We start from the raw sequence: 16,941 nt of genomic DNA, 5'->3' as shown, positions 1-16,941 counted from the left end.
CACAAATCAGCCATGAGCTGGGTGAAAATCAACAGGGTTTACATCCAGAATATCAACAGAAACAGTGGGTACGGAACAAAGTGTAAAAGTCACAGCAGTAAATTACTGCTCCAGTGCTTTAAGTACTGCAACACTGTAAGCAAAGCAGTGCTGTAATAACAACCATGACATGGTGGTTGCACTTTGATTAGTGATTATTTCCACATTGCTACATTATTCCCCATTTACACTGCATTTCCTCATTATCTTACATATAGAAGTATTATCTTTAAATCTTACTGTAAAAAAAAGATTTAATAAAAGATGTAACTGACCGAGAGAAAACATGAAAAACAATTAACAAAAATTATTCTTTCATTGATGAACCAAAATTGCAATAACAATTATTTACTTCATCCATTTGTGTGGTTATGAATGAACAGAATTTTTTTAATGAACAGAATTTATCGGTCAAAGTATCAAATAATCGTAGTTCAGATATGGTCATTTAGTCAGTTAGTTTATATACTGTCTCGTGTTCTTTTTGGTAGATATGTTGCATGTATTTTGTGAGTTGGAATAGACACTTGACAACAGAACGGACTCACCGGACTGGAAGTGTTCCTTGTTAGATGACTGGAAACCCAATTAATGAAACCAACTGAACAACCTCACTTTGGAGATGCAGTTTGAAATCAGTCATACAAATAAAACAATAAATGAGCTCATTTAAAAATGTTGAAATTCTGAGAAGAAATATTCTTTTATATATGAATCTTTTAAGTATTTTCCTCATTTTTCTTTTTGCCCCATTACAAACCTTTTCTATTATATATAATATATATTCGTATGTATGTATGTATGTATATATATATATATATATATATATACATACATACATACATGATTTAAAGAGTACTTGAAATTAATACATTAAGAAATGTGCAAACAAATCTGGGTATTTATTTTCATTTCACTTCACATATCTACATTTTTTTATTTACAAAGATGGAGCACTGTGTAAAATATAAATGAAACAGACGGCAATGATTTGCAGCTCTCATAAATCAATATTTTACTCACAATAGAAAATATCAAGCATTGGATGTTGAAAGTGAGACATTTACTAATACATGATGAATATTAGCTCATCTTGAATCTGATGGCAGCAGCAGCACGTCCCAAAAAGGTTGTGACGTGACCGCAAAAGGCTGGAAACATAAGTGGTGCCAGTAAGAAACAGATGGAGAACATGTGGGAAATTATTAGGTTTATTTGGTAAATCAATAACATGATTGGGTATAAAAGAGCAACTCAGAGAGGCAGAGTCTCTCAGGAGTAAAGTTGAGCAGGGGTACAGCATTGTTCTGTGGTCAGACAGATTAAAATTTATTTTTGAAAATCATGGAGTCTTCATCCTCTGGACTAAATAGGAGAGGTACCATCCAGCATGTTATCAGCCATTCTAGGGAAGGCCTTGCTCATTTCACTAAGACAATGCATCTATTATATCAGCCTGGCTTCACAGCAGAAGAATCTGGATGCTGGGCATTTGGCACATTGTGAAACTTGAATCCTACATCAGCCAAAAAAGAAGTAAAAAAAAAGAGGACAACATTCCTCCTCCAAAGGTCAAGAGACTGGTGTCCTCAGTTCTCTGACATTTACGGACTGTTGTTAAAAGGGGTGGGGATGCAACACAGTGGTAAACATGACGCTTATCCCAACTTTTATGAGACATGTTGCGGCCATCAAATTCACACAGAGCAAAAATCTTTCATGAAATATTGAAATGTCTCTCTTTTAACACATGCTTTCTATGTTCTGTTGTGAATAAAATGTTAATTTATGATATTTGCAAATCACTGTATTTTTTTTATTATTATTTATCTTTTTGGAGCTGGGTTTGTATCTTCACACATCTTTGTTTAGTCGCATCTTTTTTTAAAATAGTACTCCCATGACTCAACAGTTCAGAGCCTGTCTTTGCCAACAAATTGAACTACAACAAATTAGATAATTTTGTACTGAAACCAGGCCTGCTGCTGTTCCAATAAACCACTCAAGGTCAACTGTGGTGTATTAGCATATCTGAAAGTCGTAACTTGCAGTCTACCTCCTGCAATGAATGTCTGTCAGCCGCAGAACACGGTTACGTAGTAAGCAAGAAAATATTTAGTACAAAAAACCCCAAAACTTTTCAGCATTTTTATTGATAAAATAGACATGCAGTAAATACATTCAACAAACCATAAAACATATTTCAGCACCCAAAGTGCAGTGGAATTCATTTAAAAGGAAACATGTAGCTGAATGTTGTTTCACTAAAAGGCTACAACTTGTGGCTTAAAAGAAAAAATATGAGAACTCAAATAACCTAAACTGTAAAAGGAAACATTAAATGGCTGAGGACAAACTGTTGGTCAAACTCTGAAAATGAAGAGAAAATCTGTCCATGTGTTAAAAAGTCAATACACTGAATGATATTGGATCACAGCTGGGACAGTGGACATTCCGATCATGTATGAAGTGTAGGGGGGAAAAGAAAAAAATCCATAGCCATTCATACTTCCAATTTACATATGCCAGCATGTTTTCCAATATACAAAACTCATGTTAGAAGTATTGTTTTATAGACAAAAGATAAAAAGGCATTAATGCCCGCTTCATGATCGATATCCCCTTGGACATTCAGGTAATCTCTGACTCACTGTGGATAGAAAAAAAAAAAAAAAAAAAAAAAAAAAAAAAAAAAAAAGGCACAGGTCAACATCTGTAACTCATTAACCATGATAAATGTTCCCTTGCAGCAAGCTGGACTTTGGCCCACGAAGCCACTGCAACCGACTATGGTTTATACATAGATACATAAAGGATTCAAGGCATAACTCAAATATACAGAGGCATAGTCAAAGCACAGTTTTACCTAAAAGAAGTTAAAAAAAAAAAAAAAGTATGAATCCTGGAGTATAGTGTGCACACTTCTAAATATGATTACACATAAGTACTTCTTTGCTAACAGTTGGTAACTCTCAGTAGCAGTGTGAAATACACAGATACACAACAGTTCACAGTGTGGGCAGCTTCACTGAGTCTGCAGAGCCTGGGCGATGTTCAGGCCTGAGCCAGGGGGCAAAGCCCAGCCATCCTGGCCCTGGTGGGTATGCAGTAGACAGTAAAGCTGTTTAAGGTGGGTTACTATGTTGTCTTTGATGTCTGGGACTGAAATCTGAAGGCGAACACTGCCACTGTCAAACGACCGTGTGCCGTCTCCAGAAAACATCTCATTTATCATCCGGGCCACCACAGGAATGACCTGCAAGGAGTAAGAGGGTCAGAACATGAGTCACAGTAACAACATCCTCTACAGTCTTGTGGTTCACACAGAATAAGAATCCTGTCCTTCAAATAATTGGCTGATGTTTAAATAAAAACAGAATTCAACTTGTTTTGTTCTCCTATGATGTAACATATGATTGTACAGCTCACTGGTCAAACACTAGGTCAAAAATGTATTTATTCATTTTAATTTCTTTGTATTTTTGTAATTGCACCAAATACTTTTCTAACATGAGAAACACAAATTCTCTTTACACCACCTAACCTAAAAGATTACACTCAGTTATAGGTCTTCACGCAATTAAAGGCACTATGAAAAAAAAAAAATAAATAAAAATAAAAAAAAAATAAATAAAAAAAAAGATTCAGTAAAAGCATCACCAACGACGGAAGATTTGAAAGAAGAAGAAAAAAAAAACATCATTGAAAAGAAGCTTATGAAAATTAAAAGTCATGTTGCAAAAAAAGTATTTTGAGTTACAGGCAACTTGACCACAGTCCAACAAGAAAACACCAAAATACAGTTAGGACCCTCAAACAATGTGGGCTGCGAATGTCTGTGCTGAAATACAAAGCAGAGAAAAGAGACCACAGCGAGAGCTCTGACTTCTGCCAGCATCTGCATTGTATGACAGAGGGAGTGACACGATGCTGCAGAGACTAGATCACTGAGGTAAAAATAAAATAACCAACAGATTTTTTCTCATTTTAAATTTGGCTGGTTTGAAAAACTTTAAGCTGCTTTGTGCTGCTATGCGTCGTCTGTCCATCTGCAGTCCAACTCTAACACTGTGATGTTACTGACATTCTTTTCTTCCCTTCGTCATCATTCATAATTTCTTTTCCCTGTGTGAGAAAAGCTTGTGTTGCGGCACCAAGGGAAAGGGGTCTGTTCTTAAGTCTCACACTCATTGTATGATGAGCTGATGATAGCTGGCTGCCATCTTAGTGTTCTCATGGAAGACCACGCTGCGTTTGATCAGATGTGTGCCGCACATGGTCGAGGGCAGAAAGCTTCATGCACACTCACTGATGAACACATTTCTGTTATGTGCCGAACCAGAGACTTACAGATTCGCAAAGTATAACCCTCCTGTAAGAGGTGGAAGCCCTGGATGAAGGCAGAAGAAAACTGTACCCGTGTGTTTCTTTGTGCTTTGGCACTAAGATGGAGAGAACAGGCACCAAATTAAAATTGACCGACTTCAGACAATCACAGTTTTATCAGTCAGTCAGTCAGTGACATCTACATATTAAAGACTTAGTGGTTCAAGCTAAGCAATGCCATCTTCTAAAACAAATTAACTTTCATCAACTTAAAAAAAAAAAAAAATCTCTCTCACACTGTAACTGACACAAATACTGAGGGACATGCCAGGTCTGCTTGAGGCAAGTAGAAAGAATGTCAATCATTCCACGATTGCAGCAACGATGAAACACAAATGACCCACTACAGGTTGACCCCAGCCAGGTTAGGCTTGTGTAAATACCCGTTTGTCCACCCGTTAAACAGATTTTAATCAAGCACTGCAAACTGCTCATACAAAAATAACCAAACACCAAAAACAAAGCTGTGACTGTAAGAACAGTGGTTGGTTTTCGCTGTAATCCCGCAACCCACGAGTGTTCTCAGCTTTCTTTATTTTTTACACCAAATATTAGCTATAAAGCAAATACAAATATTGTTTTCTTTGGACAAAATCATGTTGTGCAAAAAGAAACTCCGTTCTGAAATGCTAATGTTTAGGAAATGGTCCAAAATTATTGTTGTAGTGCGTTTTTTTAAATTTTCTTGGGTTTACTTTACAACGTGCCAATATTTCTTACCTGGACCATGATGAGTTTTCTCTCTCTGGGTCTTCCGTCGGGCCACTCCTCTCCGAAACACAGGCTGATTTCAAACTGAGGAGGGATTGGAGTTTGGCCACGCTGGTGAGCTATCACACCTGTACGTTGAGGAAAGAAATTTATATGAATTACTCACCACAAAAACATTTCATTCTCTAGAGAAAGATCTCCTAATCACAATTAAGCTCTAAAGCCAAGGTTACCCGTCCCAAAAGGCGGGAGCGGAGGTGTACAAATGTGCCCTTTCCTAATTTTTTGCAAGAACAGACAGAAACTATGAAGCCAAATTTTAGGAAACTTGGTAAAGTTTGCCTATTTGCTGTTTTATGTTTGTTTGAAGCATTACACAGAAAGTGATGGATATAATATAATTCTTATCTGGGTTTAGAACATCTTATTCAGCCTGGTATTTCTAAGTTAGTACTGATTTATTTTTAAATTAAACAGCAAAAAATATTACTTACCACTGAGAAAAGACTCCAGACAAAAGAGTTTGACCTTCCTCTGCCGCTCTATAAGATTTGGTGCAGCTGGGTTTGGAGCACAGGGGCCGGACCAGTACACCTTACACTGGCAGAGACGTATTGCGTAGATGTCGTGGCCACTGACCTCCAGGATTAGACCTCGGTCCATCACATCCAGCAGGCGGCTGGTGAAGATCCTCTGCTTGTCATTGGTTATGTGCTCTGTGGTTGGGAAGCGTAACTGCTCCAGGTCCACTGGCCCGAACAGCTCTTCCTGGTTAACCATGGGTCCGAGGTCTCCATAGAACAGCCTGCAGCCCTGTGGGTTGCTCACATTCACGGTGGGACACATCTCCTTCCCTCTGTACAGGAACTGCACCTCCAGGTCTGTCACTGGGTCCGAAACAGGGGGGGGGGGGGGGACACGTGTTGAAATCCCTGAACTTCTTAACTGAAGAAATGCCTTCATTTATACCAACAGTCCACCCAAAAACAGTGATTTACATTTTTCTTTGTTTATTAATACAAAATTAAACCATGACCCCCGACTTCACTGTGACAGTTTAGATACGAAAAACATATCACTGTACATTCTCTCTATACTGACTGTAGATATAATTTGAATCAGAAAATGACTTCTTAATTCATCATCTACACAAGATTTAACCTAGTTGCTTGATGTTGACACACTCACTTGGGAGAGAACTGATCCACATTTCTGGAGAGGCAAACAAGGTGTCGGGTAGAGAAGGGGGCTGCAGCAAAGCAGCAGCAGGCATGTCAACCAGAGGTGTAGGTTGCATCTCCACATCTGCAGGCTCCTCTTTAGGCCAGACCTCATTTGACGGAGGACAACTGGGGAGCGGCATGGATGACTCTGAGCCCATTGGAGACCACATTATAAGCGGCGGTGGACTGGTGCCTAAATGAGGAAAAAAAAAAAAGGGAAAATTATTAACTGATAACAGCAATCAATATGTGTATATTTGTCATGCTTGTTGTGTGGGTCATACTGACCCAGTGCTAATGCCTGAGTAAAATTCACTCACCATTGGAGGGGTATGGAGGAGGCGAATCTGGTGTGTGAGGAAAATCATCACCATCATCATCATCTGGAGTCCGAGAACCTGCGTCTGAGGAGGCTGTGGGGTAAAAAGGAGCATTTCAAGATGACAAATCCTAAAATCCATGAAACGGTGAGTCACGCACAAGCAGCTCTTGCTTGCCTTGATTACTGAAGGGCAGCGGGATGTCGCAGACGTCATAGATCTTCAAAGGATTCATGGGGACCTCTTTGGTGCCATCGTAGACGAGCTTGAATTCTCGGCTTTTGTTCAGGGCACATCGAAGCTGGGCCTTCCACTTTGCGGGATCAGGTTCATCAACTCCTTCCTGGAACTTCCCGGTCTCCACAGCCCACGCCTGAAGAAACAATTCCACACAATAGAGGGATCAATTACACAGTGAGTCTTGGGTCTTGTTTTTTTTTTTTTTTTAATGTGTCATCATGTCTCAGGAGTGCATCGTTTGAGAAATGTCCAGAAAGGTTTCTGGTTGCAGTGTACATCGCTTTCAGCATGCAGTCTCATAAAAGACTGAAACAATGCCACAATACAAACAGCAACACAAGTACAGACTAAATCCTGTACCAACAACCTCCATGGCTTAAGCCTAGATTTGTCATTGCTGTAAAACAAAACAAAACAAAAAAAACAATCGTCTTGCATGGACTTCTGAAATCACTGAAGCCAAAGAGACATTGCCTTAAATATGGTGTCCTCATCTTCATGCTGGGGTGTGTGTCGTGTGGCGTGTTTCCATGGGATCTTGAAGCGCATGGCCTCACGGTCAATCCACACCAGACCCGGGTATCTTCCGCTATCCACCTGCGCGACGAGCCACGGCTTGAGGCGGACACGTCGAGGAGTGACAGACATCCTGACTGGCAAAAAAGAAAAAAAAGAAAAGACAAACAGTCGGTTCAGACTGAACTGGTCTGGAAGCGTGCGTCATTTTCCAAACTGACAGTTAGTACAATAAAATAATGCTGCAGCATTGTCTGTTTACCAAAATCCTGCAAGTCCGGATTCTCCACAGATTTCAAAACGGCAAAACGTCACCATGAAACTAATATATCGCATTCATGCCTCTATTTGCAGGTCGAATCCTATAATGAAGTAATTGTCGTTTTTAAGAGAAATAAAACTAAACTGAGAGCAGCCAAACGCGACTATAACGAGGGGGCAAACATACCTGAGCCCAAGCAGGAAGTTGTTGCGCTCTGTCCTTAATAAGCTGTGAGCCAACAGCTGGGAACAAAACCGACAGTTTCCTGTCTGAGTCCAAACTCCCCGCAGATCTACCCTGAACAAAGTTAACCGACGACAACTTCGACGAGGCTGAGCGATTGAAAACACCGAGAGAAAGTATTACCTCCGTGAACTTTGAGGAACCGATGTTTTTACTGTCGGCTCCGTCCTTCCTCCCTTCTCGTCTTCCTCCTCACCGAAACTCAGGTACATGGGTGACGTCACGCCGGTGTCACACCTTTTCTGAGCAACTTTGAGTTTTGCCGTGAAGCATGCACGCGACGCTTCATTTTCCCCACGTACCTTCCTGCATTTCCACTCCGATCCGGACACGAACAGTTATTAAAACATTTATTGTGGTTTTGTTTACATCGAGTCTTCTCAATTTAAATAATTAAATACATTTTTCCCTCTGTTTATAGCTACGTGATTCATTGAGATTCATTGTGAGTCGACACGTCCAGCAGGTAGACTTGGGAGTCTCCATTTAGCAGAACAAAAGCCTGATGCTCTTTAAAGTGGCACAATGCAGGTGGACAGTTGTTGGTGATCCATTGACAGCCATGAGTCACAACAAACCACGCCCTGAAACTTTGCACCCATCACTCATTTTTAGCTAGTATCGGATTAATAAGCATAATGCGCCAGTGTCCGTGTGTGTAGTGCTAATGACTTGTTGTGTGTGTGTGTGTGTGTGTGTGTGTGTGTGTGTTTATTTTTAGGGATGAAGACTGATCGTTGCTTAGGCCTGTAGGTGATGGTTGTGTGGGATTGCCGTGGGTCAAGGCAAGTCATAAAGTCCCAGCTTCCTGCAGCAGCTCAAATGATATTCATGTTGCTTTTGGATTAACTGGGGGGTTCAAGATATCCCAACATACCACAAATCTGACTAAAAGGAGGGGCTACAAAGGGACCACCAGATGATAATGCTTTAATTACACTCATTCGGATTGATTTTTCTTCTCTAGCATCTGTGTTTTGCCTTCAGGCCAGTACATTTAGTCAAACATAGCTACCAAAAACCGCTAGACTTACCTCACTTGTCTATGTGGTATTTCTTCTGTCATTCTACCCTTATCAAATAGATTTGTCTTATTAATGCTTCACTAGGAGGAAAACTTAGTCATATTCAAATGGTCTACTAAGACCTATTACCACTATATCAACCTTAATATTTCCTCTAAGATGAAAGTGTTTTATCCAAGTTAAATAATAGACTTTAAAATACTCCCATTAAATTTATAGACCACCGAACGGCTTTGTACTTAGTATAGTAAAGATTTGTTATCATTCATTATATCAACCGTTCTGTTATTAGCTATATTTTTAAATGCCTCCCCTTAGAGGAAAGTTTATCCATGTTTTGTAGTTTTTGTTAGTTTACTCAAATGACCTGTTATAGTTATACCAATCCTACTATTAGCTAAATTTACTTTTGCTCTGTTATAGTTATACCAATCTTACCGTTAGCTAAATTTTTTTTGATGTTTTTATTTCTGTACTGTGTTGTAAAGCACTTTGGATCGCTTTGTTGCTGAAAAGTGCTATATAAATAAATTTCACTTCACTTCACTATGGTATTGACAAACACCTGTGAGGAGGGCTTCCTTGTATTTGCTGTTTGATTTTACAGGGCCACACAACAAAATGGGCTGCAGAGCTACCAGCTCTCAGACTCCCTCATTTTGCATCCAGCATTCAGCCTTTGTTTGGGAGGCAGACACCCTCCTCACCTTTAAGAAAACCTTCCTTTTTTTTTTTTTTTGATAAAACTTAGAGTTAGGACTGGCTTGGGTAACTCTGAGCCATCTGTTATGACTCCTATGGACTGCTAGGTGACCTCACATGATGAATACACGATACACCTTTCTTCACCTGATTGTCTTTACTCTTTACCCTTCTTGAATCATTTACCGTTGTCAACAACTTTGTGTTTTTCTTTGTCTGTCCCACAGCAGGTATTCCAGCCCAGGTGTTTTTGTGTATGGTTGTGTCTCTGTGGAGGCTTCTTCCTGTTAAAAAGGAGTTCATCCTGTCCACTGTCGCCTTCGACTCTATGCATGTTCAAAATGTGAGATTGAATCAGACAGGTGAACTGGCATTATAGCAATTGAATTGAATTTATTTGGACTTAAATTTAAGTAGAATGTTTTCTCTTTAAAGTGCCCTGAGATTACTTATTTTGAAGCACTTTACATACTTCACATGGTGAAAACTATTCAATCATATTCTCAGCCGGGATGGTTAGAAGAAGGGTTAGAAGATAGTCTAAACAATTGAATATTACACACAGACAAGTTATAATATCACATTCCAACAAGAATCCATAGATTAAAGCTGATGGAGGTCAACTGATGTTTGAAATATAAAACAGAGGTTGGAACTTTCCTGCATTGAATCAGAAGGTTCAATGTGTGCCAAAGATGCCATTCTGACTTAAAGTCGTGAAGGTCCTGAGTTGCTGATGTGATTTGGTAATTGCTATGACTCCCTCAATACCCGTGTGGGGATAAACGCTAAACGGCAAATGTTTTAAAGGTTAATTTTCTGTCGTTGAGTTTGGGCTGATAACAGCTGCCAGTGTTATTATTATTATTATTATTATTATTATTGTTATTATTTTTATGACATACTGTAAAATGATCAAATCGCCGGGTTCATGAACTAGGTAATAGTAATGATTTAGAGGGCATATTTATTAGTCCATGGTTTGTCAAAGAAGCGACAACTCAAGGGCATCTTTAGATTATGATTTTTTTTTCAGTACATAAAGACAACTGGGGACTATTACATACTGACACATAGGTGTATTTGGTATTTTTTTGTTTTGCACTCTACTTTTGTTCTGTTAGACATGCCTTGACTTGGTCCCTGTGGGGTTTCTGGGTTTATTTATTTGTTTTCTCATCATTATATATTTGTCTGTTCTTTTAAATTGACTGTTTAAATTTGATTTGATTACATTTCAATGGAAAAGGGGAAAGAAGAAACAGATGTTTGCTAATTTATTTGCTTAAAGTGATGGGTTGAATTCATGTAACACATCGTATGATGATGAATGAGTTAAACTCATTGGCCCTCATTTATCAAGCCGTCGTAGAAAGCATCGTTGATATGAGCGGAGAACTCGTCGTACGCAGAGGCTCAAGTGAGATTTACAGAACATGCGTACCACACCAATCCCATCGTAAAACCGAGCGGCTGTTGATTAATCCGGCGGCTGAAATCCATCGTAATGATCCTAACCACGCCTTCTACAAAAGGCTGCACCTCTAGAGTTTGCGACATGGATAGACGAAAGGCGGCAAAGAAACGCTGTCAACGCTGTTGACAGCTGGGACGGCTGTCAACAGTGTTGGCGATGTAAATCGCAGACCGGACGAGTTATGTATTTTCCCCTACTGTGATGGTCAATAAAATGTGATAAACTCCAGATTAAATGAAATCTAAAATTGAACGATGTTTTACTTTTTCTCCAATAAGATCAGGAAGAAGTGGTCCGATATGAAATTGGCCAAAAAAAGAAGGGGGGGGGGGGGGGGGGTCCGATCCAGGTTTGGATTTGAGTGCCTTGGAGGAGAGGGTGGCTGGCCTGATCGGAGCTACGTCCTCATCGGGCGTGCCAGGGAAACTTGACACTGATGCGCCCATGTCAGAGCTCGAGAATGGTAAGAATGACTGCACACCCACGACGTTTAAATAACACAGTTGCTTTAATATTCAACACAAATGAGGTTCCTAATCAAACTAATATTTTTCATTCACAGATGAAGCCGAAGTGGCATCCGGGCAACCTGACCCGCGCGACGAATACGCGGCCCCGTCAACATCCGAAGCCTCAGGCTACTGCCCCCCGGTCTGCAGCGTCACACCGGCCAGCCGTGTTGACCACAGGGGTCCTAGAAAGACAAACAGAGATCGTGAAGTGGATGATGGCTTTAACACACACCATGCAATCTATCGACAGTACATTGAAAGACATAAATGAAACACTGAAGTCACAGAATAAATGCTGAAAGAAATCGTTGTTCTCCTTTCTTTTTTCCTTGAATAACAGAATGCTTACCAAAAGTCAGAATCGCTGAATAAGTTCCTCTCTCCTGAGCGCTCTTGGCTGTGCAGGCTGGTGGTAGGGATCTCTGGGTACGGGGTCCTCTGGATGTACATCTGGAAATGGCACTCCATTTTTTTGGGCAATGTATGGAGATCCCCGCATGCAATAATAATATTGCATACCTTTTCGGGCGTATATAGAAGGGTTCCCCCCGCAGCCGAGAGACAGATCCAGCTTTAGGAGCCATACACCTCTCCACAGTGGCACGCGTGCGCGTATGCGCAGTGTTAAAGCGCCTCTCCTGTTCGGTGTGAGCGTGCGCGGTTGAATAATGAACCATCACTCTTCCAATTACGGAGTTGTACTTGTTTAATTTATTTAATTTGCGTTTATGTTTATATTTATGTTGAAGTCAAATAAAACATGGACCTTCTTTGAAGTGATAAGTCTGTAATTTTAACCTAGAGATTTGTTGCGACTCCTGAGGCACGCACTAGTGACGCTGCTGTGTTGCAGTCACCGCAAGTCAAAATGGAAAAGTGCGTACACCGGCCTCAGACCTGTCGTGGCGATTTCATCTTTACTGCGCTCACGTAGCCTGGCTGACGCGTCCACAATCTCGATGAGATGGTGGTCTGGGAACTAGGTGTGCATTTTCTCGTATTTGAGGCGTGGTTTACGAATGCCTAGAGCCGTTTATTGGGCGCTACGAATGTCTATCAAATGACGTCAGGTTCTTCCCATGCTGCTTTGCGCGCGATTCATAGCCAATTGTATCACTTATACCAGATGACGACAGAAATTCGACGAGGAAGAAGAAAAAAATGGAAAATAAAAGTAAACTTGCGCTCTAAGCTACTTAAATTGACAACAAAGTAGGCCTATATGCTATATTCTACATGAATTTTTATGTTGTAGAGTTGTGAATTTATTTTAATAATGGAGAAATTGAGCAGCCTTGCTTTGTTGTCTACAGTAGTAGATCAACCCTCATCTTACTTTGAAGCTCCCGGCTCCCAGAAGTGACGTTAACGAAGCTTTAGCAGCAGAAAAGCTATCAGGCTTGTGTTGATGATAATAATAAACTCCTGGACTATGTACAAACTTCCAAATGCATCGTTTGGTGAGTACAGACCATATTTGTACAACTGTAGAAGTTTGGTGTCATGACATGTGATTTTAGTGTGGTAATTTTGGAGATACGGACCAGGGTCCGTTAGCGCTTGTACTAAGCTATTCGGGATAACTCGGTAACTCAGCTGATGTTCAGCCAATATCGGAAAAACTTCGGGTGGGCTACTTGGCTGGATGTCACGGTTCAAATGACCCTAGGGTGAATCTACTCCGAAACACTTTCTAAGGCTGCATTGAACGGTAACGTTGTGTCCGCTGTCATGTTGGATTAACGCTCTACAAGCTTCGGTGTAGCGCATAGACGTCGTCATCGTCTTGCTGCCCCCCCCCCCCCGTTCTGTGATTGGTTCCCAAACTCTAGCAAAAATAAGGGCGGTGGTTTCCAGGCTGACTTTGCAGTGAGAATGAAATCGAGCGCAAAGCAGCATGGGAATTCCCAGGCTAGCGCTCACGATGGATTTGATAAATGCCAACCTTTGCGCAGAAAAGAACGTACACACGACCTACGCACGTTTTTCGTCTTACGCAAGTTTGATAAATGAGGGCCATTGTATGTCAATCAGCTGAAGAAAAGCAGAAGACTTGTGAAATGTACAGCTAATGAAATGAATGAGTCTGCTTCTGCTTCTAACCCACTTAAAGGTAAACATGTATACAGTTTTTCAGCAACATGTAGAGTTTCATTTCACTGCGTACAAAAAAAAAAAGAGACTGCAGTTGTAAAAATGACAAATATGGATTGACAGATATATTTCCTACCAGCAGATGTCAGTGCTGGGTTTGTGTACAGCACTTCTCTTAGGCTAAGGTGAGGCCTCTGTGTTAACTTTCAACAGGTTCTCAGGACTGCACTAGGGGGTTTTCTAAAGTCAAAAAGCTATATTTTGTCATGAAATGTAGGCTTAAGTACACCTAAATCATCACTAAAAAGCTAAATCAGAATCACTGCAACCACTACATCAATATGCCCAGCAGAGCTTCTGCTACACTTCTCCCAACATGTTTTCAACTACATGTGAAGCTGTGAAGGAAATTTGAAATCTTGACAATTACATGATTAATTTATGTGTACTAATAATAAAGAGCATAACTACTGAAATAAGCTCTTTTGTTTGAATCCCCAAGTGACAAAAAATGTAAACGATACAATCCAATGTAAAAAAATTACAATCCAATTCCTAGTAATCCAATAGAAGCCAAATCATTCCAGTCAATTTCGTCATATTCATTTAGTCAAAATCAAAAGAAAAGAAATAAGCTGCCTAGATACAGAAGCCAAAGTGGGATGATGTTAAGAATAGCTTTTTGTCTATACATTTGATGCAATATTACCGTTGAATCCCTTGCAATAACGCTGTAATTTTACACTTTAGTTGCATTTTCTCTCACGAATAATAGAGTGTCACAGCAAAACGCTACACATGCCAAAGGGTCAGAATGCCAACATTATAAAACAAGCTCTTACTTAGATTCTTAGCTGCACGTGTAGTTTTAGTTTGATTTGCCTTGTTTTGAGTTTACTGCTTCCATTGCGCAAGGAAGAAAAAAAAGGCTTTTTTTAAAAAAAAAAATCTTTATTTAGTAGTTTAACAGTGAGAATGCACATTAGTAAAACTTAATATGAAGTCACAAGAAGTTTGACTTATTTTCATCTTTGTCACTGGGCACATGTTATACTTATAAATAACTAAATATGATAAAATACAAACAACTACAAGACACCAATGTAAGCATTGTCAGGCACTAAATTAAAAATGTCAACACTGAGGTGGACAATGTGCAGAGCGAGCAGAGAATTCATAAACAAACATAAATCCCTGATGAAATTAAAATGACATGAAAACAGGTCCATCGGACGGGCAGCGTACGACAAGTGCAAGCACACAACAATGACAATCTGAAAACAGCATTTATCAGTAATACATCATTGAAAATCTGTCAGCAACTCTTTCCAGAAACAGTGTCCCTGTTTTTTAGTGGAACTACTTTTTACCCACGAAGATGAAGCTGTCTCCAATCTCATTCCTCCACAAAAGAAATTTGTTTCAGATTTCATCTACAGTTTCATTTCCTCTTCCAGCTGAACTTCATCATCATAATGGAATGCAAAACTATTTTCAGTCTTTTTACGTTGCCATCACATGCATGAAAGGAAATGTAATGCAAGCTTAAGATCAGATCTGATTTATTGGTCATGCATACATGCATACACACGAAATTTGTCCTCCGCTTTTAACCCATCCAGGTTGGCACCTGTTGACACACACATGCACAGGGACAGATGCCAACCTGGAGCGGTGGGCAGCCATGAAGCGCCCGGGGAGCATGGGGGGTATGGTGCCTTGCTCAAGGGCACCTCAGCCGTGACAAGGAGGTGGACTGACACCCCTCCAGCTATTAGTTCCATCAATCTTTTTTGAGTGGCGACAGTGGGAATCGCCAACCTTCCGGTTATTGGACGACCGACTCTAACCACTGAGCCACGGCTGTCTTCATACTCGTGTTATATTTAGTCGATGGGCAGCTTGGGATCCGTACGACTTGTTGTTACGTTATTTTAGGAACAAAGAGGAAGAAAGCAGAAGTTGCTGATTCATCAGGACGCTGTTATGTTTAAACAAAACATGATAAAAACTTTTATTAGCCATTTAAATGGCTTTACTAGATCGTGGGAAATTAAATTAAAAGAAAAGGTCCCCACTGAATAACTAAATGTGGAAATAAGTGAGCTCATTGCACGCACGACTATTGCTGCTTGTGTGTACAGTATGTTCAGGACAACAAACAGGTAAAACACTCAAGGATCTTGCTAGCACATTCTTTGCATTTCATTTAAAGCAGTGAGGTGAATTCTCACGACAGACGGAGGAACTGGATGGACCAGTGTGGTTTGTCTCCTGGACAACCAGGTGTAGGTGCAGCAGATACACTTAATAGAAATATTTTAGCCAAAGGGGGGCAAAAACTGCCTGGTTTACTGGACAGCATTAATACTTAAACAACCTTGTTATTAAGTCATTAAAAGCTTGGTATTTAAATAACTACTTGAAATATGTAAATTAAATCCCAAATTTGTAATACCCTCAGGAATAAATATGGCAGTCACTGATTCATTTTGTTGAGGCTTGTTTTAGACCATGAAGGGGGACAGAATAGAACTGTTAAAGTTTTGCTCATTTAAGTGGCATTGACGAAGGTAGTCCGGCTAGTTGGCTGGGGGTCCCGAAAATAAAGCGTTTTGCTTCTCAAAACAATATGCGTTCAAAAGAGTAATACATTTGCATCACAAAATCGTCCATCCAGAAAAAGTCAGACCTCACAATCACTTGGCGCTATTTTTTGTCCCTTCATATCAATGCGTTCAGCCACCTGCCGATAGCTGCACCTGTTACGGTGTTTACTGCTCAGAAGCAGGGGACTGCTCGGTCTGCACTTCGGTCTGCACGGTTCACGCAGCCGCAGTGATACGAAGGGAAAGAAAATAGAGCCAAGCAATTGTGAGGTCTGACTTTTTCTGGATGGACGATTTTGTGATGCGAATGTATTACTCTTTTGAACGCATATTGTTTTGAGAAGCAAAACGCTTTTTTTTCGGGACCCCAGCCAACTAGCGGACTACCGTCAATGCCAAAACTCAGCTGGAACTCGGCTCACAGGACGCAGCGGGGGGTAAGTCAATGTTCATAAATGATATTGCTAATATGGGATGTCATACAGCTTCATGTCAAAAGAGGCGAACTATCCCTTTAAGCAGATGTGTCATGTGTTTGAAGTGCAGATGACAATGACAGTCATTTCACGGCAATTAGAGCTG

The 16,941-nt window shown here is 40.3% G+C and overlaps 1 protein-coding gene across 5 annotated transcripts; it reads right to left on the bottom strand.

Moving 5' to 3' along the window:
- Positions 1-2,173: 2,173 nt before the first annotated feature.
- irf6 (interferon regulatory factor 6) lies at positions 2,174-8,182 on the bottom strand. 5 transcript variants are annotated; one of them, XM_075460988.1, is made up of 9 exons: positions 7,884-8,156; positions 7,698-7,797; positions 7,394-7,572; positions 6,857-7,052; positions 6,680-6,772; positions 6,325-6,552; positions 5,631-6,023; positions 5,146-5,264; positions 2,174-3,295 (listed from the first exon to the last, which is right to left on the bottom strand). In XM_075460988.1, the coding sequence occupies exons 3-9, from the start codon at positions 7,565-7,567 to the stop codon at positions 3,065-3,067; spliced, it is 1,434 nt and encodes a 477-aa protein (XP_075317103.1). In that variant the 5' UTR covers positions 7,568-7,572; positions 7,698-7,797; positions 7,884-8,156; the 3' UTR covers positions 2,174-3,064. The 5 variants fall into 5 exon arrangements, with proteins under 5 accessions (XP_075317103.1, XP_075317100.1, XP_075317102.1 ...); XM_075460985.1 differs by lacking the exon at positions 7,698-7,797 and having other exon boundaries at positions 7,394-7,568; positions 8,064-8,182; XM_075460987.1 differs by lacking the exon at positions 7,698-7,797.
- Positions 8,183-16,941: the final 8,759 nt, after the last annotated feature.

The sequence above is a fragment of the Odontesthes bonariensis genome, chromosome 3 (genome assembly GCF_027942865.1).
Source record: "Odontesthes bonariensis isolate fOdoBon6 chromosome 3, fOdoBon6.hap1, whole genome shotgun sequence".
NCBI classification, from domain to species: domain Eukaryota; kingdom Metazoa; phylum Chordata; class Actinopteri; order Atheriniformes; family Atherinopsidae; genus Odontesthes; species Odontesthes bonariensis.
The sequence above is the reverse complement of the archived record's forward strand: the minus strand, read 5'-3'. Positions and strand labels throughout refer to the sequence as shown.